This window comes from Sabethes cyaneus, chromosome 2 (genome assembly GCF_943734655.1).
Source record: "Sabethes cyaneus chromosome 2, idSabCyanKW18_F2, whole genome shotgun sequence".
NCBI classification, from domain to species: Eukaryota; Metazoa; Arthropoda; class Insecta; order Diptera; family Culicidae; genus Sabethes; species Sabethes cyaneus.
Window position 1 is genome coordinate 36670724 of NC_071354.1, and position 20966 is coordinate 36691689.

Genomic DNA, 20966 nt, shown 5'->3' on the forward strand with positions numbered 1-20966 from the left:
AAAATTAAATTAGAGATGTCAGCCGATTTTCGGGCTGCGAAAAGAAAGATATTTATTATAGCGAATTCATAAATTAACCTGGGTTCGTGCTAACTCGAACCCGAAATTTATGAACGATACGGGCAGTTTGACAGATCGACCTGTAAACCGTAATGCTAGACAGTTTTAACCTGCGCTTCAAACTGAATGCTGTCAGTTTAACCGAGATGCAATCTCGTTTAATTTATGAACGCTTTGACAGCACTTCGATTAAAACTGAGTGCTAATCGACCTGTGCCAGGTTAATTTATGAATTCGCTATTAAATAAATATTTATATCTTTGTTATTTTATTTGTAATAAAATTTAAATATAACTTAAATCATGAACGGAAATGCGTACCCATGAGATATATTGGATACTACCCTGATAATAATTTCTAGCTGTTTAAACGTTTTCACATTAGACTTATGGACCCAGACACAATGCATCTGATGTTTAGCCCATTATGTCCTAAGTAGCTCTAAAACGTATAAAATTTAATATTTGATTTCAATTTACTTTGGATCATTATGGATGAATTGCTTTACTTTATTGGCGACGGTCCGTTACCGATCCTGCGCCGAATGAATTATGGTCCTCTAGTACTATCGGTCCTGGGCTATGGGCTGTCGTTCTCCAATCTACTCGAATACCAGCTGATATCGTGCGTCGTCCTCGACGGCTCACATTCATCGGATGCTGGGTTTGTCCAAGGGTTGCCAAGTGGCCGGTTTTTCCCTTAAAAAGCCGGTGGCCGGTGGCAAAAAGGCCGGTTTTCCAACGTATGAAGCCGGATTTGTACTTTTTGCCTGATTTGTTAAATTTTCTGATAAATTTATTAGCAATCCTGAGCAGTGGATCATTGAAGATAGTTAGTTCTGCAGTGACAATATCTTGCTTCTGACGGTAATGTACAATAAATTGTCTAGTAGCGCCAGAAGCAAGTTTGTTGTCCCTCTAGAACTAGCTTTCTTCAATGCTCATCCAGCAAACTGCAGCCCCCCCCCCGCACTTTTTTAAGGCATGACCGACCAGCCGGCTTTTGTAATTTTCAGACTTGGCAACCCTAGTCTGTCCTAAAGTCTACAGCTCATGGTTCATGCATTTGCACCGCACTCCGTTTTCCATTTTGCCGCCAAGTATTGATCGCAGAATTTTATGAATATGAATATATGGTACTACCCCTGCCTTAGCATAACATCCGTTCATGGCAATGAGCCTATCATGTCAAAAAGAGTTGAAGATAATCAACGATTAGTCATGCTTCCCACCTCTTGTATGAAGGGCCAAAAGGGAATTGGTCGATAAGCAACATCACTTACACGTGCCAGGGATTTAGAAAATCTCCTTCCAAAAGCTAAGTCGCCTGAGTCAATCGTTGAATAAACCGTCTAAATGCAGAATGAGCAGGTGGGGAGAAGAGCCCGCTCATTATCCACGATGTGTTGTTAATCGGGCCAAGATTAACCCTAGAAAGTTGACTGTTTCACTCTCCCTAGGCCCACCGCTTCAAACAAGCGCTCTGATGGTCCCTCCCTCTTCCCCATTCTAGTTTATTTATGAAATGTGGTATATATAGGTAAAAATAGAACAATCTCACCAGCAGTCCTTCGAATGGAATAGAGTTGCGTCCTTTTAGTTTCCATAAGTGCTTCTAATAATTAATTTAATTTTTACTTCTGGTATCCAATATCCATGTGCAGTATCAACACTCGTATTGGCCAAAGTTTTATATCGCAGGAGGTGCTTCATAAGCTAAAACGAAAAAAATAATTAAAATAACTTATTTTATGCTTACCTATTAACAAGGTCGTGTGGCTCCGCCGTCTGCCCAATACCTCGATTTTGAGATCAGGCAGCCGGAAACCACCCAGTATCGCACCTCGCTTGGCTACTCAAAAGAGCATTACCAGGTATATGGCCACGCGAAGGCGCTAGGTAGGGGCTTGGGATGGCTAGAGCTATATTGGACGCTCCTCATTTGCCTTCCCCATTTCATACCCAAGTATTGATCGCAGAGTTTTACGCACAAAACCCCCAAACACAGCTTTCTTTGGCGTCCGTGATTCATTTCCGTAAAGGGCCACTGGGAATATTAGTGTCCTGTAGAGCGCCAGTTTTCGCGGCTGCAATAATTCGTCGTTTCACTTCGCGGTTTACATCGTTGTGACTGCTTCTGGCCCATCAGCCAAAAACCATGTGAGATTTGGTGATGAAAGTACCGTTTTTCCACGTTTGCTCTTCATATCGTACCTTCCAAGGCAATTTTGAATAGCAGGTTAGGTGGTCACGAAATTTGGACGTGGTTTTGATCCATCCAGCGTCGCACTAATCAGAGATTAGTGAGTCCCCAGTTTGCAATATTCTCATGATAGTAAATTAATACAAAAAACGACATCTACTCAAAAGACATCTTCGTTACAAGGACAGTAAATCGAAAGACTATGGGCTCTATTTTGCAAGTCATGTCGTGCAACTCGACTCGACTCAGGCACTCTCGAGTGTCGAGTACCGAGAGAACGGGCAGCATAGCGGCTCGATGCTCCAAACAAAACAAACTCAGTCGTTATTAGGACCGAGTCATCACCTTCTAGCGTGTGCGTCATATTAGCGGTTTGGACGCATTTTTTTTTCAACCCAATCTTAGCTACTTTGAGTTTTAGTTTGTTCAGCCACCACCACAGATGTCATATCGTCTGGTGTCCCTCAAGGCAGTGTGCTTGGCCCGCTCATCTTTATAATTTATATTAATAACCTGGTCGAGCTGCTGTCATCATCGAAATTATCGTTTGCTGACGATTTAAAAATCTTTCGGGTGATTGGTTCCCCTGCCAATTGTGTCGCACTACAGGATATTAATCGTCTGCTAGTCTGGTGTAGTGACAACGGCATGCGTGTTAACAGCAATAAGTGTAAAGTAATATCATACAGTCGCCGTAACACCGTTTTTCTTCATCAATACAGCATGGGACCGGATTGTCTGGAACGTGTTAACTCTATTCTCGACCTAGGCGTTACTTCTTCTTCTTCAGCAGCATAGAGCCGGGGTGGCTCGTGCTGTTTCAAGCACTCGTCTCCATTCAACTCGGTCTTGGGCCACTCGTCGCCAATTTCCTAGTCGTCTCAGAAGTCGCAAATCGCTTTCGACCTGGTCGAGCCATCGTGCACGTTGGGCCCCCCTGTTCCTGGTGCCGGTGGGGTTGTTGAAGAGGACCGTTTTCGTCGCACTGTCGTCCGGCATCCTTACGACGTGTCCGGCCCACCGTAGCCTGCTAACTTTCGCTAGATGTACGATGGGAGTCTCCCCAAGCAGTGCCTGTAGCTCGTGATTCATACGCCTCCGCCACTCTCCGCTTTCAGTTTGTTCTCCGCCAAATATCGTCCGCAGCACTTTCCGCTCAAACACGGCAAGGGCGCGTATGTCCTCCGTAAGCAGCGTCACGGCTTCAAGTCCATAAAGAACTACCGGTCTAATAATGGTTTTGTACATTGTTAGCTTCGTGCGGCGGCGTATGCTTCCTGATCGTAGCGTTTTACGAAGGGCAAAATAGGCCCGATTTCCCGCTTGGATGCGCCGCTGGATCTCCTTACTAGTGTTGTTGTCCGCGGTCACCAGCGATCCCAAATACACGAACTCTTCTACCACTTCTAGTTCGTCGCCGTCAACGGTTACCGTCCGTGGGAGGCGAACATTTGTTTCCTTTGAGCCTCTTCCTTTCATGTATTTGGTCTTCGACGCATTTATTTTTAGCCCAATTCTCCTAGACTCCGCTTTCAGTCTGGCGTAGATTGCCTCCGCCGTCGCAAAGTTCCTGGCTATGATATCGAAGTCATCTGCAAAGCCTAGAAGTTGGCTACTCTTGGTAAAAATCGTGCCTCTCGTTTCAATGCCCGCTCGTCGGATCACCCCCTCAAGAGCGATGTTGAACAGCATGCAGGATAGACCGTCACCTTGTCTCAACCCTCGTCGCGTCTCGAAGGGACTCGAGAGTGTCCCAGAGATGCGTACGAAACACATCACTCGATCCAATGTAGCTCTGATCAGTCGCGTCAGTTTGTCCGGAAAACCGTATTCGTGCATTATCTGCCATAGCTTGTCTCGATCGACTGTATCGTATGCTGCTTTGAAATCGATAAAGATGTGATGCGTGGGCACGTTGTACTCCCGACATTTCTGCAAGATCTGTCGGATAGTAAACATTTGGTCCGTAGTTGCGCGAGCCCCCATGAAACCCGCCTGATAATTCCCTACGAAACCTTGTGCTATCGGTGACAGCCGGCGTAACAGGATCTGGGAGAGTACCTTGTAGGCGGCATTTACCAGCGTAATACCACGATAGTTGCAGCAGTCTAGCCGAGCACCCTTTTTGTAGATGGGACAAACCACTCCTTCCATCCATTCCTCCGGTAGCTTTTCCTCCTCCCAAATCCTCGAAATAACCCAGTGTAGAGCCTTTGCTAGCGTTTTCCTGCCATGTTTATAAAGCTCTGCCGGTAGGCGGTCCTTCCCAGCGGCTTTATTGGTCTTCAGCAACCTGATTTCTCGTTTGACTTCTTGGAGATCAGGTACTAGGACATCACTATCTTCCATGGGCGCTCCTAGGTTAATTTCCGTTCCGCCTCCTTCTGCGACTTCGCCATTGAGGTGTTCATCGAAGAACTGCTTCCACCTGTCGACCACCTCGCGCTCGTTTGTAATTAGATTCCCTCCCTCGTCCCTACACATGTCAGGTTTCGGTGTGTAGCCCTTCCGAGTTTGGTTCACCTTCTCATAAAACTTGCGCGTGTCATTAGCTCGGAATAGTTGTTCTAATTCTTCACGATCTCTGTCCTCCTTTTGGCGCTTTTTTCTCCTCAGGATCGTGGTCAACTGGTTCCTAGCTCGTCGGTACTTGGCCAGGTTCTCTCTAGTGGCAATACTTAGATAATTTTTCCAAGCGTTTTTTTTCTCCTCCACCGCTTGGTGGAGCCTCATTCAGTACTCGCGCGTAGTTCTCGGCAGCTTGTGGGTTATCTAGCTGCCTGATGTTCAGCCGAGGAGGGCGGCTTTGACGTGTCCGGTATACGGTGGACAGCTTTGAGCGCACATGTACTGCTACTAGGTAATGGTCAGAATCAATATCCGCACCCCGACGGGAGCGTACGTTCGTGATGTTAGAGAAGAACCGGCCCTCTATGAGAACGTGGTCAATTTGGTTCATTGTACGTTGGTCAGGTGATCTCCAGGTGGCTTTGTGGATATCCTTGCGCGGGAAAAAGGTACTTCGGATCACCAGGCCTCGGGAAGCTGCGAAGTTTATACATCGTTGGCCGTTATCGTTTGTGTCGGTGTTGCAGGCTATGGGGTCCTACCACCGGTCTATACATTTCTTCCCTACCGACCTGGGCGTTCATATCCCCGATGACGATCTTGATGTCCCGTGACGAGCAGCTGTCGTACGTAGCCTCCAGTCTCGCGTAGAACGCTTCTTTCTCATCGTCGGGTCTACTTTCGTGCGGGCAGTGCACGTTAATGATGCTATAATTGAAGAAACGGCCCTTTATCCTCAATACACACATTCTCTCGTTGATCGCCTTCCAATCTATCACGCGATCCTGCATTCCGCCCAGCACTACAAAGCCCGTTCCCAGTTCGTTGGTAGCGCCACCGCTCTGGTAAAACTGGGCCTTTCCACCACGGATCTTCCATACCTTCTCTCCTTTGCGACAGATTTCCTGCAGAGCTACGATGCCGAGTTTGCGGGGTTCCAGCTGTTCAATCAGCACCAGGCATCAGGCGTTACTATTGACTCTAAATTGAGGTTCGACGAGCATATAAGTAGAGTCACTGCTAAAGCATACACCGTGCTTGGTTTTATGCGACGCCATGTGTCTGGATTCACTGACGTTTATTGCCTCAAGACGCTATACACTGGAGTCTTTTTTTACACGGTTTTTTTTCGATTACTCAAGAACGGTGCAATTCAGGGACCATTTACAAAATACGTGACGAATGTCGGGCCTCTCCCAAACGTATTGAGAAATAAATTAATGGTCCCTAAATAGCCCCGTTCTCAATATTTGTCAATAAAACCGTGTAAAAAAAGTACTTGAGTGTATTGCTCTCTCGTACGCATCATTTTGGAGTATGCTTCCCCGGTTTGGGCTCCTGTACACGTAACACAGATCCTTGCGATTGAGCGAATTTAGAAAAAAAAATTGCGATTCGCCTTGCGTCAGCTACCGTGGAATGATCCAGTCAATCTTCCCAGTTACATAGACCGTTGTCAACTGATTAGGCTGGATACACTCGCAGTCCGGCGCGTCAAACAGCAGCGTCTATTTATATTCGACCTTATAACAGGCAATGTGGATTGCCCGGAACTCCTGTACCAGATACCGTCGGCTTCGGAATCCACCGTTATTGGCCATCCAATTCCACAGAACAAAATATGGTGTGAATAATTGTTTTAATGACTGTTTGCGTTCCTTCAACGATGTTTGTAATGTGTTCGATTTTACTCTGTCTAGAAATGTGTTTAGTAATAGAATCCGAGGCTTAAATTAGTTATTAAGTAAACAATCTGTACGACGTAGTCGAAGATGGTGAAATAAAATTAAATTAAATGTTGTTCTATCGACAATATCCATTTCATTGGCAAAGCAGACGAACGATTCCAAGGTGAGGAATCCCAGAGACTCTGCGCGAATCTTTTTGGTTCGTCCTGGTAAAGCTGCGGAAAAAGAGCTCACCGTCTAGAAACGCCAGTACGAAAAGCCCCTGCCCGCTAGTCCAGAGGAGACAAAACGGTCAGGCGCAAGAATTTTGCCATAGGTGACAGGTGCTCTCCCTGTCCTGTGTTTTAGACTGAGACCGTTAGCGGAGTTCTTCGTCGGCGAGTACCAAGCTGGTTTTCATGAGGGTCGCTTCACGATGGATCAGATATTTACCCTGCGTCTAGTAACTGACGAGTTCCGGAAGTACAACTTGCAGACTCATCATATTTTTATGGATTTCAAAGCGGCATACGATTCAGTCAAACGAAATGCGCTGTGATAGTTACCGCTAGGACATGGTTTTCTCATAGAACTAGTTACGTTGATTCGTGTGACGCTGGATGAGTAAAAATTATGAGTCAGAATAGCAGATGAGACCTCACGTGCTTTTTGATTTTGCGGTTGACGTCGATATCACCGAAATCAAAAGTAGAGCAGAGAAAGAAGCCTTTAGGTCATTTACTGTGAAATTGCGACTTACCATTAACACCGCCAAAACGAAGTACATGATGTGGAAATCCAAATTGTGTTGGTGCCGAAGAGAAACTGTATATATTTTGGTATGCTCGTGACATGTGACATTGATGTAAGTCGCAAATAAAACGACTAATAATTGCAGCTACGAATTGGCCTTTACGCATTTACGCATTACATTTTGTAGCTGAAGTCCCGTAGCTTGCAAATTCGCATAAAACTGACGCTCTAGAGAACACCAATCCTTTCGGTGGCTTTTTACGGACATGTATCATGGACGCTAAAAGAAGCTGATCGACGAATGCTTGGGGTTTTAGCGTAAAATTTTGCAAAATCCAAAATGGAGTGTAGCGCAGGCGCATGAACCACGAGCTGTATTAAGAATGCAAATATGCTGTTGTGGAGAATGCTCGACGAAAGAGTAGGCAAAATTATTTTAAGCAGAGAATCAAGAAGAGGCCGTAGACTTCGGAGTAGACATTGCACGTTCAGTTGAAGAAAGGTTGCATAACTCATTCGGCGCAGGATCGATAACGGACCGTCGCCACTGAAGTAAACTAAGTATGGAGCCGACAGTTCAATATTTATGAGTAGTCAAATTATTGCGGATGAAATACTAATTCTACTTTTAAATACTCAGAATTGAAACTGGTAATATTTTCAGAGCTTGGATCCCAACAGCTTTACTTAAATGGAAAGAGTTTAGAAAGAGTTTAACTGGAATAAAAATTTTGGAAAATCTCATTTTGTGTAAAGACGAAATTTTTACTGGGGCCCACCGGGCATTTGCCTGGTTGCCCGGTAGGCCAGTCCGCCCCTGCGGAAACCATACATTATTGTCACTACTCTGACTGAATCGTACGCTGCCTTAACGTCCACAAACAGATGATGAACCTGCAAGTTGCACTCCCGGAACTAGTCTTAATTGACGCAGGGTAAACATCTGATCCATCGTGGAGCAACTTGACGAAAACCAGCTTGGTACTCGCCGACGATTCCCCTAACGGTCTCGCTCTACAGAACAGGATACGGGAAAGCACCTCAGAGGCAGAATTGAGCATTATATTACAGTTTTTACACTCGACTTGATGTCCTTTTTAAAAAATCGCGCAAATGAGGCAATCCAACCACACTTCCGGTATTTGTTTTTCCTCTCAGATTCTGAAAATGGTGAGTTGTACTTCGTACAGCCGTACCGTCCTTCCCAGCAGCCTTACCGTTATTCAGCTCACTGACTACCTTCTTAACCTCTTTGTGTTGATGACTTCACAGTTTGGCCATCGCTCACAATTCCCATCCTGTTTCTGCTGGTCTCCGTATTTACCTCTCCATTCAACATGAGAAGTTCTCCGTATACCTGGCTGCTACCGCCGTTTAGTAGGTTGCTAAGTAGTGTTATCATTGCACATCACAGACATGGCACAATTCCTGGTCCTCACCGTACTGTAGAATCTCCGTGAGTCGTTGCTGGCAAATCTCCTGTGCGCCGACGAGCATGTGCTCCTAGAGCACTTGCGGGTTTTAGACGGTGAGTTCTTTTTTCCGCAGGTCGTCTCCTTATACCTTTCTCTGTCCCGGCGTGTCGTGCTCATCTGTCGTTCTATGGCATTCGACATCAAACCAGTTATTACGCTGTCTTACACGCCTTCGTGGCTGCCACCTTCCTCGCGGTTGTTTCAATGGCACCATTGAGGTTCCTCCACAGCCCACTTATACCTTCTTTGCCTTCGTCTTGTTGTTCCGCGATTCGTAGATCAAGGTATCTGACATATTCCGCTGCCACGCTTTCAACCGCTAGATGTTGAAACGTAGCACCGTCACAGTGCGAGTGTGAGCATTCGCCGCGTTCGATAATCTTGAGTGAATCTTACACACGACGAGATAGGGGTCAAAGTCGATATTGGGTTCCCAAAAAGACCGTACATCGATGACATTCGAAAAAAGCGTCGACCGTCAATCAAGACATGATCGATCTGAAAGCTCGAGTCCCAATTTGGATGCCTCTTGGTGTGTTTCCGTATATTCAGAGGCGAGAAGTAGGTGTTACAGATGGCCATTTCTCTCGCCACGACGAAATTTATAGGCCTCAGCCGTTATCGTTGGTCGACAGATGTGGCTATGGCTATGTCTTCCAATGACAAGACGGAAGAATTCCTCCCTTCCGATCTGCGTATGATTTTCGCGTCATGTTTCGGGCACTCTCCATAGCTCCTCTCGAGTCTATTAAAAGAACTAGTCCTTACCATCATCGGATTTATCATTTGTCGGTGCGTAGACGTTGATTAGGCAGTAGTTGAAGTATTTCAACACACATATACGGTCATCTATGGGCCTGCACCGGATAACTCGTTGCTTTTGCTTTCTCAACACTACGAACACTCTACCTTCCTTACGCCACTGTAGTAGATGTGGTACTTGAAAGAATTATCTGCAATAGGATCTACTGCACGGAACTCTCTTCCTCCGGAATTTGCCCATCAAACTTTCTGAATAGTAGTGATCTCAACTCCGAGTCGATGCAACTCCCGAGCAAGCAAGCCAGTTCGTGCCGATACCGTTTCATGGAGAGTTCCGACATTCCAGCTCCAAGTAAACAATTTTGCAATCGCTATTTATTATCGTTTCCTTGTTCTTTCCCTGTTCTATGCCGATTGAGCGAATGATCCGTTCCATATTTCATTTTCGTTTGTCGTGGTAAATGAGGGTTTCGGTGTACTACCTTACCGGGGTCGCGATGTCTGCATCTCGCTGATGCATCTGCCATTTTAGGTGTAGCTTGCGGGATAGAGCAAGCCGTTCGCTCCGAGACAGACGTTTGACTGACAGACTGTTTGAGCCACCCCTCACCTGGGGAACAGGCGCTCAGGTTTGCACTACAGACGCGCAAAGAGCATGGCACAAAACACCAATCGAACCGTCAAACGAGCACAAATTGGTTCGTCGTACGCCACTCGACGCAGATTCCATCGTCAGTAAAGTGGCTCCGGACGGTAACAAAGTTTACTAACCCGTCAGTAGGGAAAAGCCACCATCACTTCAAGGACTTGCCAGTGTATGTAGTTAGAATTACAGTAGATTCAAATTTGATTAACAAATGAATTTCACACTAATGTTGTTACAGAAGGGTCAAAAGAGATTGGGCCGCCTTATAAGTAGAGGCACTTGTGCGCATTGCGAGGTTACAAGTATCGCCTTCCAGCATTAGGATCCTTCCATATAATAATCCGCTATACCAACTTTAACCCACGTGATGATTTGTTTGTGAGAATTGAGAAGTGACATATTTGCTTCAGACCTTAAGGATTCTAGTTGGAATCCACTCCAACATCCAGCCTTCCACATATATGATATTAATAATAATACTATTAATAATATAATATTAAGATGAAATGTGGTGTATATGGGCAAAAATAGAACAAGCTCACAGCAGTCCTTTGAATGGAATAGAGTTGCGTCCTTCGAGTTTCCATAAGTGCTTCCAATAATTATTTTTTTTCGTCTGGTATCCATGTGCAGTATTAAAACTCGTTTTGGCCAAAGTTTTCACTATATATGCTACATAAGCTAAAACGAAAAAAATAATTAAAATAACTCATATTAGACTTACCCATTAGCAAGGCCGTGTGACTCCACCGTCTGCTTAAAATCGCGGTTTTGAGATCAGGCAGCCGGGAATTACATAGCATCGCACCTCCTAGCTTGGTTGCTTAATAAAGCCTTACCGGGTATGGTCACGTCACGTAGAGGCGCCAGGTAGGGGCTTGTGATGGCTAGAGCTATGTTGGACGCTCCTCATTTGCCTTCCCCATTTCATACACAGTTTTTGAACGCGATTTTTTGACCGATTTTCAATATTTAGAAAGTATCTGAGTATGGTGTGCATCATTGAGCGTGGCATTTTCATTCGTTGCCTGATTTTTCTTGAAGACATCAAATCAGCGGCTTCAATTCAGCGGAGACTCGGTGTTGATTTGCATTAATATTCCGCCAGATGTCCAACCAAATCGAATATTTTACAATTTGCATGCCACTGGGACTACTGATGGGAACCGTTGATCTAAAATTTACCCGAACCATTCAGTTGGAGAGTATAGGAGTTACAATTATTCACTTGTTCTTTCATCGACCGGTTCTGTCCATATTAGAATGATTTTTCTCACCGTGCCTTTTACATCACTAGGACGTCCATCATTGTTGAACGGAAAATCGTTATCACCATCACTAAACGGCCCTTTTCTGGGCCGCCAAATTATCTCAGAATCAAATTACCTATCTCGTTTATTTTAAATTAAAAATTGTTATATTTTGTGCAATCAATGTCCTGCAAATCATTTGCGTGTCAATTCATTCTACCGCTTTCTGGCCAACCCGGTCAACGCCACATGAGATCCGTATGTGACGTTTGAGGTGATCGGTTCTTCCAAAAGCAAACGAACAAAAGGGACAAACGTGTGGTTTTGAACCGTGGTGAACGGTTCTGACGTGCGTATTGAGACCTCCTGCAGAATGGAAAGCATTTTGATAATTTAAAAAAACAAGTTGTTATTCTGCATATTCGACGTATTCTTACCACTGCTAGAAAGCTGTTTCTCACAGAGTGTGCATGGGAAACACCGCGGTTCCGATGAATGCATATTTCTGATATGAAATTTCAGCTCGTGTCTGGTAATCTTTTGTAAGCCACAATGCGGACAAATGTGCCTTTTTATGCCTTTATGGCGCAGAACATGATCCTTCATTTTGTTCACCGTAGGAAACTTTTTATCGCACACTTCACAAACGAAAGGCATTTCGTCTGGATAATGAGTGTATGAATGCGTCTTCAAACCGCCCTTGGAAGTAAAATCTTTTCCACATACATCACAGATGAATGGCGTCACAGGAGGCGCAACATAATTTGGATCATGCGCTCGTCTTTTGTGTCTATTAAAGCCAAGTCGCGTGTAGAACTTGTGTTGACATCCTGGGAAATCACAGGGTAAACACAGTGGATTGTTACTGTGTTTTTGTCTCCGATGCAACCTCAACGTCTTGACACGCGCAAATGCTTTGTCACACATACCGCATTCAAACGGTACAAGTCCATCGTGAGCCCGCTTATGAGCGTCAAATCTATATTGAGCAAAAAATTTCTTTGGGCAACGATCGCACGACAAAACTATTCGCTTTTCGCGAGGCTCTTTTTTCTTTCGACTACCCCATTTCGCTCGTGGCTTTTTCGCGGGGATTGGAGAATTCGCCTCGCTTTTTATGTCCTCTGACGAGTCGTCGTCCTCCTTTGCAGGGGAATAACACTCCTCGGAATCGCTTTCATAACTTTCGTCACTTTCACCGCCACTGTCGGTTTTGACCGAAGCACATTTGTCGGCAGTTTCATTTTCATTGAATACCTTCAGTATAGGATCTTCCTCATCTTGGTCTGGTAAATATTCGACTGCTACTGTGAACGAATCATCGTCTTCTAACTTTTCCACCTTCTAGAAATAAAATTTTAGATGATTAGAGAAAAAAACCGAAAATTTATTCTTACCAACTGTTGCAGCTGCCAGTGAACTTGAAGGCAGATCTGTCGAAAACTTTCAAAATCTTGCAGTTTTCGGGCACACAGGTCGCACACTTTCGCCTGACTAGGATCCTCATAATCACTGAGCTGTAAGTACCAAGTAAAACAAAGACTGATTGGGTGAAAGTAGGTTCTAGGCGTACGCGTCCAATGTATTGCATTACCCTAATTGCAGTCATGTGAAAGTATTCCTCCTGATATTTCTCCAAAGCTGACCAGGCACTCTGGTCAGCTAAGGTTTGCCCGCACGCTCGGCAGTTTGTCATTAGTTTAACAAATTTTTCATATTCTTCGGAGCGATTCACTTTCAAGACACTTAGTTTCAACTTTCTACGACCAATAATTAAATAATCATGCTAAAATTCATTGCTAATCTGCTAAATACTGTTGAAGAAAGAAAGGGAAACAAAACAAATTTCAAACGTAAACATCTTTTTGTGTTTACCTTTTTACCGATTTTTAGTTAGTTGGAATGCGAGAAGTTATCGATATCGATATTTTACCCTTTGGTCCAATGTGGTTTTAAAAGGTGAGGAAGGAGAAGACATTTAATAGCATCCAGCTTTTTACGAGCCATAATGGCGGACGTGTTTGTAATATTTAAACAGCATTTTTGACATTTCCCTAATACATCGCACGTTTTCTTTCCGCGCGTCCACGGTAAAACTAAAGCAATCTGTGGAAAGAAAACGTGCGATGTATTAGGGAAATGTCAAAAATGCTGTTCAAATATTACGAACACGTCCGCCATTATGGCTCATAAAAAGCTGGATTACGATTTTGTGTTATCTGGGTATGCAATAAATATAATACAGCCTGAATTCGTTAATTGGACCATGACTGCACTCCAGCTGATTCGCTAATTGGGCCGACTGACAGTTGTTAGAAATTTCTAAACTCGAAAATTCCATACAATTTTGACATTCAAGTTGTCACATAGCCCAATTAGCGAACACCCAATTAACGAACCGCCCAATTAACGAACCACCAATTAACGAAACTTTGCTGTATTTATATGTTCACAACATGTATGCCATCACATGAAAACAAAATAAAACGTAGGTATTGTCAATTGCAAGGAAAATTGTACCATCCAAAGTGCGACATCGCTCATAAAAGTGCTATTTTGCATTAAATCGTTTCGGTCCCTTCGGCGCACTTATTACTTGGAATATAACGAAAAAGTGCGCCGAAGATACCGAAACGATTTAATGCAAAATAGCACTTTTATGAGCGATATCGCACTTTGGATGGTACCGTGGACCCCCGTTCGTTTGACCATTTTTAATCTGAACGCTTTTTAATTTGAACCCCGTTGGTTTGCACGACGTGCAAATTAAAAATGGTTCATATGTCATTCTCAACATGACATCATTTGTTTATGCAGACAATGCACATAAACACGATTTGTTTGTACTGACCTAGCGTGTTTAATCGGTTTCACATTTCGTTTTCCTAACGATTAAGATAGAAATCCGATCGGAAAATGCAATATTCGCACTTGCAACTGCCAACTAAAACAAACCACCAAAACAATAACAAAGAGCAGGGCGGCCAGTTCACAGGTTTCAGCATATTTCGGGTTACCAGTTGTTCAAATTAAAAAGTAACCCCGTTAGTTTGCATTAGGAATCGTTCAAACGAACGGGGGTCCACTGTATATATATACTAACTATTCGCTATGTGCGCGAAACGGTGCTGGCACCTTCCCAAGTTTGTGCTATTTGTGAAGTCGGTGCACATGTTTGTTAAAGAGTGAAAAGGATAGAAAAAACTTTGCACCAAATCTTCACAAACTTTCCATATTGCAGTTTCATGAGAGTACATGAGATCGATTTGTGCTTACATAGCGAATAGTTTTGATGGATGCAGAGTTGTCAAAAAGATTGTTCGAATATTACGAACACAGTTTATAGCGTCGCGTCGCATGTCGCTTGCACTCTGGCGGTACCCTTAGGGAAATGTCAAAAATGCAGTTCAAATTCTAGATAGAATTAACATAAGGGCGAATGTCGCAAATGTAAACAAAACGGGCGAGAGTTACTTTTTGCTGGCCCAGCATAGGAAAATCAGCCCTCACTCGGTTTGTTTACGCTTGCGACATTCGCCCTTTTGTTAATTCTACCTTCAAATATAAGGTTTTGCAAGGTGACGTCACGAATGAACCGGAATGAACCCATCTGACATCCACTCGTGGTTTGTTTACTATATGTTAGAGGAACGCGATATGCATAAATTGAAGTTAAAGGTTTTAAAAGCGTATTATCCAGCAGTGTCGCCCTCCAAACTACTCGGAATGGCAGTTTTTCTGCTCTTCTGACCGCCGGTAAGGCCTTTAAGCAATATTCAGTTTCAACATGTGAATCCATGTTCTAAGTCCATGTAAACAAACCACTGATAGACGTCAAAGAAGTGAGGTTATGCTCGCCCGTGCTCCGTGCAAAACCTTATTACGAACACATCCGCCATTATGGCTCGTAAAAAGCTGGATAAAGATTTAACGATATGCGGAAAATATCGATAACTTTCTCACCACCCCAAGACCCCAACCCCACTCAAAATCGGTAAGCTCAGTAAACACAAAATACAACACATGTACCTGTTTATTTATTTTACGTGCATTCCTCGGCGGTATTTGGCATGGTTTAGAATAGTGGTTTAAAATTTAAATTATTGTAGTTATTCTGTGGTTATTTTTCATATTTCTTTCTAACTGGTGCAATGGCCACTGATTCCGAAAATCTGTCTGCTCCGCAAGTCGGTACCAACTACGCAAAAAATCGTAACAAAAAGCGTAAATCTGCGGGTAAACGTTTCCTGCAGAATGCGAAAGGATTCGGCCGGAAAAACAGCTTCGGTCGTGGTGCCGAACTCGATCAGGAAGAGTACAGCTACTTCGTTGGCATTCTGGAAGCCATCACGGCGATTGGTGGTGGTGGTGAGGATGGCACTGAAGACGAACTTTGCACGATGGCTAACAACGTGTACGAACAGATCGGCGGTAAGGAGATCAAGACGGCCTCTAATCAGCTGAGTAGCCGTGTGTTGGAGCACTTGCTCGGTTTTACCGACGAGGTAACCTTGCAGCATTTAATGACACAGTTCGGGGATAATTTTCGTGTCGTCTGCTGTGATAAATTTGCATCGCATGTGCTGCAAAAGTTGCTTTTCGTAGCGATGCTACGATGCGTTGGTGCACTGCAAGTTAAACAGGACGGGACAGCCGCCAAAAAGCAACGGTCGGATATCAGCCGGGAAATTGATTACAATCTGGCGCAGGAGTTTAGCGCTGATCATCGAAAATTGTGCGCGAAATTCGTGAAGAAAGTGGCAAAATTTTTGCTCAACAATCTGGAGGAGTTTGTGTGGGACCCATTTGGGAATTATGTCATTCGACAGTGTATTCTGAATTTGGCTGGAATTGCGGAACTAAAAATTGGGAAAGGCGAGTCTTCAGAGGTCCGAAAGCTGGTAGTACCCGACAAGTGGTTCAAACTCATTAATGAGTTTTGCTCACGCCTGCTGGCGTGGCCTCAATTTGGAGAGCTTCCCTTCAGTGAGTTTACTTCCGCCCTGCTGCAGAGTTTGCTGGCTTCACTCGATCGTGCTGAGGATAAATTTCAACTGCTTCAGCTCAGCGAAAAGTTACTCGATAGTTTTCTTCCGGAAACTCCTCCGGCTGACGAGACGGAGCAGACTGAATCTGAGTCAACAAAACAACTGCCAAAAGTGTTTCAACAAGACAGTTCGATCCGGTTGCTGGAAGCTTTGCTACCGGTCGTTGATTCTGATTTCCTTAAAAATCAATTGTACAAAAAAGTTTTTCAAGGAAACATTGCGGCTTTAAGCCAATCTCGTATGGCGAACTTTGCGATTCAAAAGTTACTAAATAACGTGTCAGATAAACACGTCCTGGAGCTTATCTTCTCAGAACTGGACGAAGGTTTGGAGGAAATATTAAAGCTTGGCCATACTGGGATCGTCGCTTCGCTGGCGAAAGCTTGCTCGCGATTAGCCTGTCAGCAGGGAAAGTTCGTGAAACTACTGCTGGATGCTCTGCACTGCTCGGAAACGGCTGGCGAAAAACTGCTCACATCTGTTCTCAAGCTAATGCCACCGGAAGTGCTTACCGAGCAGCCATCTGCCGCGATTAACCTGCATGGTTCGATAATCTTGCAATCCGTGTTGGATTTTAATAAACCAATTAAAATGGTAGCAGCGATTTTAGATACAAAAAATGATCATTTGGCAAAGATATTTACGGATCCGAAGGGTTCGTTTGTTGCTAATGCCTTCGTAGGGTCCAAGTTTGTTGGTGAAAAATCTCGCGAAAAATTAATTCGTCATCTGGAAGGATGCTACATGGATTTGGCGCTGTCTCTTCATGGCTCCCATGTGCTGGAATTGCTGTATGACGCTGGAAGTCAGGCTCAAAAGGAAGCCATCGTACGTGAACTTTCGGAACGAGTCGGCCAGTTGAACAGCAAACCATGGGGAAAAATTATTAACCAAAAGCTGCGAGTCGATGGGTACCGGCAAAATCCTGCACAATGGAAGAATACAAAGCTGACCGGTCAGCAGCCGGCGGAAAAAGCGGTGGACGTCGGACGAAGCAGTAAAAAACGTAAGTGAGTTTAATACATGTTTGATGTTTCTTATTTGACTGATGAATAACCTGCAAAATAGAATCAAAAGAATTTCCAAATGATAGCAAAGCATTATGATTGGTTTCATACATATGCTGTGACTATTTCGAAATAATTTTCCAATCATAAATCAAGGCCTGCTAAGGATCACAATATAAATGCTCCATACTGTTTTAATTTTATTTACAAATTACGATATTTTGTACAATTAATGTTCAATCATTTGGATCGACTGGGTTTCCGTTTATTCTACCGCGGTTTCCGGTTTAGTCAAACCAGCCCGCATATGGCCCTGCATGTGCCGTTTGAGATGGTCGCTTCTTCCGAAAGCAAACGAACAAATCGAACAAACGTACGGTTTTAAACCATGGTGAATGATTCTGACGTGCATACTGAGACTTCCTACAAGAGAAAATCATTTATCCACAAAAATGTTATAGGTAAATTCACTATATTCTAATGTGTTATTACCAGGACTAGTAAAATGTTTCTCGCACAGTTTGCACGAAAAAGACCGTGGTTCCGATGAATGCATATTTTTAATGTGAAACTTCAGCTCGTGCATGGTGATCTTCTGCAGGCCGCAATGCGGACAAGTGTGCCTTTTAATGCCATCATGGCGCATGGTGTGTTCCTTCAGTTTGTTCACGGTAGGAAACTTTTTCCCGCAAACTGCGCAAACAAACGGCATTTCCGATGGATTATGCGTGTATTTATGCGTCTTCAAGCCACCCTTGGTAGTATAATCTTTCCCACATACGTCACAGATAAATGCCGTGGCCGGAGGCTCCACATAATTCGGATCATGCGCCCGTTTTTTGTGCCTCTGCAAGCCAAGCCGGGTCGAGTACTTGTACGTACAACCGGGGAAATCACACGGCAAACACAGTCGATTGTTGCTGTGCTTTTGTATCCGGTGCATCTTCAACCCGTTAGAGCGGGCAAATGCCTTCTTGCATAGCTCACATTCGAACGGTTTAAGGCCATCATGAGCCCGCTTGTGAGCGTCCAACCTGTATTGGAGGAAAAATTTCTTAGGACACCGATCGCATGGAAAAAGCGCTCGCTTTTCGTGGGGTTCTTTTTTCTTCAGGCTACCCCATTTCGCTCGTGGCTTTTTTGGTTTTGAAGGATTTGCTTGGTTTTTCGTTTCCTCCGAGGAATCGTCGTCCTCGTCCGAAGGGGAATCGTACTCCTCGGAATTACTTTCATAGGTTTCATCACTTTCACCACTGCTGTCGGTTTTGACCGAAGCACATTTACCTGCAGTTTCATTTTTATTGAACACGTTTGTTATAGGATCTTCCTCGTCCGGAAAATCTGGTTTACATTCGACTTTCACTGCAAACGCATCATCGTCTGCATCTAACGTTTCCACTTTCTTGAAACAAATATTAGTTTTTGTAGATTGTCTAACTTTTTAATTTTAAGATAAAAATCCTTACCAGCTTATGCAGCTGCCAGTGAACCTGAAGGCAAACGTTACGAAAGCTTTCAAAATCTTCCAGTTTTCTGGCACATACATCGCACACTTTTGCTTGGCTAGGATCCTCATAGTCGCCGAGCTAGTAATAAGTAAAGCAGAAACTGACTAATGAAGTTGGTTCTAGGCATATATACTGCCTACGGTACATACCCTAATTGCCGTCAAGTGAAAGTACTCGTTCAGATACTGCTCCAAAGCTGCACAGGAACTCTGCTCAACTAAGGTTTGCCCGCACGCTCGGCAGCTTGTCATTAGTTTTGAAGACAACCTATTTGCAGCACTCTTCGGAACGATTCACTTTTAGTTTCACTTTTCGACTACGGCCTGATCTGAGAAGCTGTATTTTGATTGAATTAGAAACATAAACAAACAGTCATTGCGGAAAAGTGACAGTAGTTAGCAGTAGAGTGACTATATACAGAGTGGCGACAAGTCATCCCAAATGTATGCAATGCGGGGTTTCCAAGGTTTTTCTTTCTCTTTCCTGCATACGCGTTGGATAGGTCGTCTGCTCGATTGGAATGACACTGACAGATAATTATCATTCCAATTTTGACATTGTCGCCACTCTGTATAAAGTCACTCTAGTTAGCAGTAATCCTGGTTGTTTTGATTTTTTTTAACAAATTTTGTACACGATAAAATATGGGAAGAAACAGTTTTACTTATAGGTAAACTATTTTTTTTACTACACGTGGTTTATTAGTTTATTGTAGTTTATTTTGATACTAATTTTGTGATTTTCTTTTTATCATTATCAGCAGCATAGAGCCGGAGTGGCTCGTGCTATTTTAAGCAGTCGTCTCATTGAATCCGATCTTGGGCCACTCGTAGCAAATTTCCAAGTCGTCTCAGAAATCGTAAATTGCTTTCGACATGGTCGTTTTGCCAGATGTTCGGTTAGAATCTCTACAAGCCGTGCCTGTAGCTCGTGATTCTTACGCCTCTGCCACTCTCCGCTTTCAGTTTGTACTCTAGGGTTTTGTACATTGTCGGCTTCATATGGCGGCATATGCTTCTTGATCGTAGCTTTTAGCGAAGGGTAACGTAGCCCCGATTTAAATGCGCCGCGGCCGCCTGCAATCACAGATACATGAACTCATCTACCACTTGTAGTTCGCCGCCGTCGACGGTTACCATCCGTGGTAGGCACATGTCTATCTCATCCTCTCAAAAGCGATGTTGAGCAACGTGCAGGATAAACTATAAACAGTCACCTTGTATCAACCCTCCCGTGTCTCAAAGACTCGAGAGTGTTTCCGATGCATCCGATGGTATGGTGCGCCTAGCGCAGAAACCTGTACATTCCACTGCACTTTTTCTGTGTCCTTTCAGAATGTTAGGGGTTTGCGGACTAAAATTGCTCGACTCGAGTTGTGAGTACGATCTACAATTGTCTTTACGGAAACATGGCTTAGGGTTGATATCGACAACAACGAAATGTCTCCTGACCAATAACGCTATGGAGTGCGAGGTTCATTGTTTTCACGGATCGTAGTGACCTCAAACAAATCGCAGTTCGTACTAAGTTTCTAAGTTGCTCGATCTATATAGTTGCTATTTATCTTCCGCCCAATTCGAGTACCGAACTGTACTCGGCACCCGCAGAAGTGGTAAAATGTGTTGCGGATCGTCCCTCAGAGTCGGACATGATTCAGTCAATTGGAGACTTTAATTTACTTGACTTAAGGTTTGACATCAACGATAACAATAATGGATATATTCCTTTGCACGCCTCAGCAAAAATTAAGCAACACTTTACACACCCAATATTTGAAGATAGAATTAACAAAAGGGCGAATGTCGCAAGCGTAAACAAACCGAATGAGGGTTGATTTTCCTATATGATGGTCCAGCAAAAAGTAGCTCTCACTGCTCTCACTCGTTTTGTTTACATTTGCCACATTCGCCCTTTTGTTAATTTTATCTAGATTTAGCAAGGGCTTGAGGCAAATCAATCATCTTGTCAACACGAATGGCAGGCTCTTAGATCTCGTCTTATACCAATCTTCCGGAATGCT

General features: G+C 43.9%; 3 protein-coding genes across 4 annotated transcripts; 1 reads left to right on the plus strand and 2 right to left on the minus strand.

Moving 5' to 3' along the window:
• Positions 1-11532: 11532 nt before the first annotated feature.
• LOC128737676 (zinc finger and BTB domain-containing protein 49-like) lies at positions 11533-13174 on the minus strand. Of its 2 annotated transcripts, none has more exons than XM_053832368.1 (4): positions 12978-13174; positions 12781-12900; positions 11821-12724; positions 11533-11749 (listed from the first exon to the last, which is right to left on the minus strand). In XM_053832368.1, the coding sequence occupies exons 1-4, from the start codon at positions 13077-13079 to the stop codon at positions 11595-11597; spliced, it is 1281 nt and encodes a 426-aa protein (XP_053688343.1). In that variant the 5' UTR covers positions 13080-13174; the 3' UTR covers positions 11533-11594. The 2 variants fall into 2 exon arrangements, with proteins under 2 accessions (XP_053688343.1, XP_053688342.1); XM_053832367.1 differs by having other exon boundaries at positions 11821-12727.
• A 2312-nt stretch (positions 13175-15486) lies between these two features.
• On the plus strand, positions 15487-17445 carry LOC128735286 (nucleolar protein 9). Its single transcript, XM_053829778.1, has one exon. The coding sequence runs from the start codon at positions 15535-15537 to the stop codon at positions 17443-17445; it is 1911 nt and encodes a 636-aa protein (XP_053685753.1). The 5' UTR covers positions 15487-15534.
• Positions 17446-17641: 196 nt separating this feature from the next.
• Positions 17642-19229, minus strand: LOC128737726 (gastrula zinc finger protein XlCGF46.1-like). Its single transcript, XM_053832425.1, has 4 exons — positions 19096-19229; positions 18905-19024; positions 17931-18840; positions 17642-17861 (listed from the first exon to the last, which is right to left on the minus strand). Exons 1-4 carry the CDS (start codon positions 19195-19197, stop codon positions 17704-17706), a joined length of 1290 nt encoding a protein of 429 aa, XP_053688400.1. The 5' UTR covers positions 19198-19229; the 3' UTR covers positions 17642-17703.
• Positions 19230-20966: the final 1737 nt, after the last annotated feature.

What these genes read in the sequence shown, in the direction of transcription:
- LOC128737676 (XM_053832367.1), bottom strand. Translation starts at nt 13,079, where the DNA reads ATGACAAACTGCCGAGCGTGCGGGCAAACCTTAGCTGACCAGAGTGCC. An exon ending in TTCACATGACTGCAATTAGG is followed by an intron (nt 12,901 to 12,977) that starts GTAATGCAATAC and finishes TGGTACTTACAG; the next exon opens with CTCAGTGATTATGAGGATCC. An exon ending in GAAACAGCTTTCTAGCAGTG is followed by an intron (nt 11,750 to 11,820) that starts GTAAGAATACGT and finishes TCCATTCTGCAG; the next exon opens with GAGGTCTCAATACGCACGTC.
- LOC128735286 (XM_053829778.1), top strand. Translation starts at nt 15,535, where the DNA reads ATGGCCACTGATTCCGAAAATCTGTCTGCTCCGCAAGTCGGTACCAAC.
- LOC128737726 (XM_053832425.1), bottom strand. Translation starts at nt 19,197, where the DNA reads ATGACAAGCTGCCGAGCGTGCGGGCAAACCTTAGTTGAGCAGAGTTCC. An exon ending in TTCACTTGACGGCAATTAGG is followed by an intron (nt 19,025 to 19,095) that starts GTATGTACCGTA and finishes ACTTATTACTAG; the next exon opens with CTCGGCGACTATGAGGATCC. An exon ending in ACTGGCAGCTGCATAAGCTG is followed by an intron (nt 18,841 to 18,904) that starts GTAAGGATTTTT and finishes ATTTGTTTCAAG; the next exon opens with AAAGTGGAAACGTTAGATGC.